This window comes from Phytophthora parasitica (assembly GCF_000247585.1).
Source record: "Phytophthora parasitica INRA-310 unplaced genomic scaffold supercont2.26, whole genome shotgun sequence".
NCBI classification, from domain to species: domain Eukaryota; phylum Oomycota; class Peronosporomycetes; order Peronosporales; family Peronosporaceae; genus Phytophthora; species Phytophthora nicotianae.
The window spans coordinates 135,513-139,921 of NW_008649012.1; the positions used below are offsets into that span (position 1 = coordinate 135,513).

At 53.9% G+C, this 4,409-nt stretch overlaps 1 protein-coding gene across 1 annotated transcript in view; it reads right to left on the bottom strand.

Moving 5' to 3' along the window:
- The window catches only part of PPTG_22906 (hypothetical protein), a gene marked incomplete at both ends in the record, with an annotated part of 10,157 nt that overhangs the window by 1,850 nt on the left and 3,898 nt on the right, over positions 1 to 4,409 (bottom strand). The window contains one exon of the mRNA XM_008907279.1: positions 50 to 4,240. Coding sequence (XP_008905527.1) covers positions 50 to 4,240 — 4,191 coding nt within the window. The remainder of the gene's footprint in view (positions 1 to 49; positions 4,241 to 4,409) is intronic.

Sequence of the window (4,409 nt, forward strand, 5' to 3'; positions counted from 1 at the left end):
GATGTGTCCGTCTTATGGCATTTGCCGTCTGCCAGGTACGTCGTAATACCGGTCAGTTTATCGGCCGCGCAAGACTGCCCCGTCGTGTACGCTTCTACGATCAAATAGGGATTCGAGCCGAACGCAGAAGCCATATCTTCCTTGTACGACAGGGTAGAAGTACACGATGTCGCTGTGTAAGGAGCAGCTTGGCCAGTACAAGTCGTCGATGTAACGCAAGTACTTGCGTCCGACTTCACCGTCACAACTTGCGTTGGTAATCCCGACTGGCATTTGTTCGTATTTGTGTCGAACTTCAAGGTCGACGAATATACTTTTGTAGTTTTACCACTGCCGTACACTTTCGTGTCAGCGATTCCATTGCCATCCGAATTGCATGAGTTTGCGGTCTGTGCGGCGGTCACAGTCAATCGCGTCCATGGCGTACCACAAAGGTTGTCGTTGTACGACTGGATGATAGCAGATCCATCTGCGGATCGTGTTGCTGTGTAACTAGTCGAACTTCCAGTCATGTGGCAGTTGCCGTCGGCCAAGTACGCTATGATTTCCGACAGCCCCGCCACAGCGCATGAGTATCCAGAAGTGTACTTCTCTACGATCACATATGGGCTCGATCCGAATGCCGTAGCCATGTCGCTTTGATACGAGGACACGGAGCTACACTTGGTACCCGTGTACGGAGCCGCACTGCCAGTGCAAGCACTGGTTGTCGTGCAGGTAGTGTCCACATTGGCAACTGCCGTTGAAATTAGTGAAGGAACTCCAGACGAGCAAGTTGTCGTCGTCGTATCATAGTTCATCGTAGATGTCAGGTACAGCGGAGTCGTGCCAGCGCCATACACCTTCGTATCCGAAACGCATGCATGAGAACTGCCGTCAGCAGCGCTCACAGTCAGTAACGTCCCCGCTGAAGTACACGACGCATCCGAGTACAGTTGGACGGTGGCCGAACCGTCCGCCTTCCTCGTCGCACGGTAACTCTTCGCAGTATCCGTCTTGTGGCATTTGCCGTCCGCAAAGTACGTCGTAATACCGGTCAGTTTATCGGCCGCGCAAGACTGCCCCGCCGAGTACGCTTCCACGATCAAATAGGGATTCGAGCCGAACGCAGAAGCCATATCATCCTTGTACGTCAGCGTAGAACTGCAAGAAGTTCCCGTGTACGGTGCAGCTTGGTTAGTGCAGTCCGTTGTGGCTGAGCACACGTCGACAGCGACCACAGCCGAATTCACCAACGACGGAAGGCCAGACTTGCACGAGTTCGTTTTCGTATCGTAGTTCACCGTAGAACTCAAATAGAGTGGTGTCGTGCCGGAACCATAGACCTTGGCGTCCGAGGTACACGCGTTGGAAGTGCCGTCAGCAGCGCTCACCGTCAATAAAGTAACTCCAGCAGTACACACTGCATCCGTGTATGTTTTGATGGATGCTGAGTTGTCCGCATTCCGTGTTACGCGGTAGCTTGCGGTCGAACTCGTCTTGTGGCATTTGCCGTCTGCAAAGTACGTCGTAATACCGGTCAGTTTATCGGCCGCGCAAGACTGCCCCGTCGTGTACGCTTCCACAATCAAATAGGGATTCGAGCCGAACGCAGAAGCCATATCTTCCTTGTACGACAGCGTAGAACTGCACGACGTTCCAGTGTAAGGAGCAGCTTGACCCGTGCAAGTCGTCGATGTAACGCAAGTACTTCCGTCTGCCGTCACTGTCACAACTTGCGTTGGTAATCCCGACTGACAGTTGTTCGAGTTCGTGTCGAAATACAAAGTCGACGAATATACCTTTGGAGTCTTGCCGCTGCCGAACACTTTCGTGTCAGCGATTCCATTGCCATCCGCAGCGCACGAGTTTGCGGTCTGTGCGGCAGTCACAGTCAAACGCGTTCCAGCCGTACCGCACGTGGCGTCGTTGTACGACTGGATGACAGCAGATCCATCTGCGGATCGCGTTGCTGCGTAACTAGTCGAACTTCCAGTCTTGTGGCAGTTGCCGTCGGCCAGGTACGTTGTGATACCAGTCAATTGTGCCGCTGCGCACTTCATTCCAGAGGTGTACTTCTTTACAATCATATATGGACTCGAGCCGAATGCAGCAGCCATATCAGCTTTGTATGAGGACACAGTACTGCAACTGGTTCCTGTATAAGGAGCGGCACCTCCAGTGCAAGCAGTCGACGCAGTGCAAGTGTCGGTATTTCCAGTAGTAGTCGTCACTAATGACGGGACCCCAGACGAACAAGTGTTCGTATTCGTATCATAGCTCACCGTCGAAGTTAAGTACAATGGTGTACTGCCGCCACCATACACCTTCGTGTCAGAGAAACACGTGTGGTCAGTTCCCTGAGAAGCACTCACCGCCGTCGGCGTCTCCCCAGTGCCACAGACCGCATCCGAGTACGTTTTGATGGACGCCGAATTGTCTGCACTCCGAGTCGCACGGTAGCTCTTCGCCGAGTCCGTTTTGTGGCATTTTCCGTCCGCCAGGTACGTCGTGATACTGGCCAGCTCCGCTGCAGCGCAAGATTTTCCAGAATTATATTTCTCCACGATCACGTACGGATTCGAGCCAAATGCAGCGGCCATATCATCCTTGTACGTCAAAGTAGAACTACACGATGTCCCCGTGTAAGGAACGGCTTGTCCAATACAATCGCTGGACGGTACGCATACAGCAAAGGCCCCAACTGAGGTCGTCACATACGACGGTAGCCCTGACTTGCATGAGTTCGTATTCGCCTCATAGCTCACCGTGGAAGTCAAATGCAACGGCGTTGTACCGGCACCATACACCTTCGTATCAGTGGTGCAGGCGTTGGTAGTTCCCTGAGAAGCACTCACAGCCGTCACCGTCTCTCCTGTGCCACAAAGCGCGTCTGCGTACGTCTTGATGGTCGCCGAATTGTCCGCTTTTCGAGTCGCGCGGTAACTTGCCGTCGAACTCGTCTTGTGGCACTTGCCATCAGCCAAGTACGTCGTGATGCTAGACAGCTTATCGGCCGCGCAAGACTGTCCGGCCGTGTACTTCTCCACGATCACGTACGGATTCGATCCGAATGCGGCAGCCATATCGTCTTTATACGTCAGCGAAGAGCTACACGATGTTCCCGTGTACGGTGCGCTTTGTCCAGTACAAACACTGGACGGCACGCATACCGCAAAGGTTCCGACCGCTGTCGCCACGTACGACGGTAGCCCAGACTTGCATGAGTTCGCATTCGATTCATAGCTCACTGTAGAAGTCAAATACAACGGAGTCGTGCCTGCGCCATAGACCTTCGTGTCGGAAGCACAGGCATTGGATGTGCCATCCGCTGCGCTCACTGTCAACAGTGTACCCGTCGTGCCACACACACCATCCGTGTACGGTTGGACTGTCACCGAATTGTCTGCTCTTCTCGTCGCGCGGTAGCTAGCGGCCGACCCCGTCTTATGGCACTTGCCGTCCGCAAGATACGTAGTGATACCCAACAGCTTATCGTCCGCGCAGGACTGACCGGCGGTGTACTTCTCCACGATCACGTAAGGGTTCGAGCCGAACGCAGCAGCCATATCGTCCTTATACGTCAACGTCGAAATGCACGACGTTCCCGTGTAAGGAGCTGCTTGGCCAGTGCAAACCGTCGTCACCAAACACGCATCTACCGCAACGACGCTTGATGTCACCAACGACGGTAAGCCAGACTTGCACGAATTCTCGTTGGTATCATAGTTCACCTTAGAGCTCAAGTAGAGTGGAGTCGAGCCAGCGCCATACACCTTGGTGTCAGCGGTACAGGCATTGGTACTTCCTTGGGAAGCGGTCACCACCGTCGTTGTCTCTCCTGCGCCACAGACCGCATCCGAGTAGGTTTTGATGGACGCCGAATTGTCAGCACTCCGAGTCGCGCGGTAGCTCTTCGATGTGTCCGTCTTGTGGCATTTACCGTCCGCCAGGTACGTAGTGATACCCAACAGCTTATCAGCTGCGCAAGACTGTGACGCCGTGTACTTCTCCACGATCACGTACGGGTTTGCACCGAATGCAGTCGCAATATCGTGTTTGTACGTAAGGGTAGAGCTGCATGACGTTCCCGTGTAAGGAGCCGCTTGGCCGGTGCAAGTCGATGACGCCAAGCATGCGTCCACCCCGACCACAGTAGTTGTAACAAACGACGGCAGACCGGACTTGCATGAGTTTGTAGTGGTGTCGAACATCACCGCGGAAGCGAGGTATTGAGGAGTCGCAGAGCCTCCATAGTATACTTTCGTATCAACAATTCCGTTTGAGTCAGATGCACATGAGTTGGCTGTTTGGGATGCTGTCACCGTTGTCACCGCCTCTCCCGAGCCACAGACACCATCCGTGTATGTTTTGATGGACGCCGAATTATCTGCACTCCGAGTCACGCGGTAGCTCTTTGATGAGGCCGT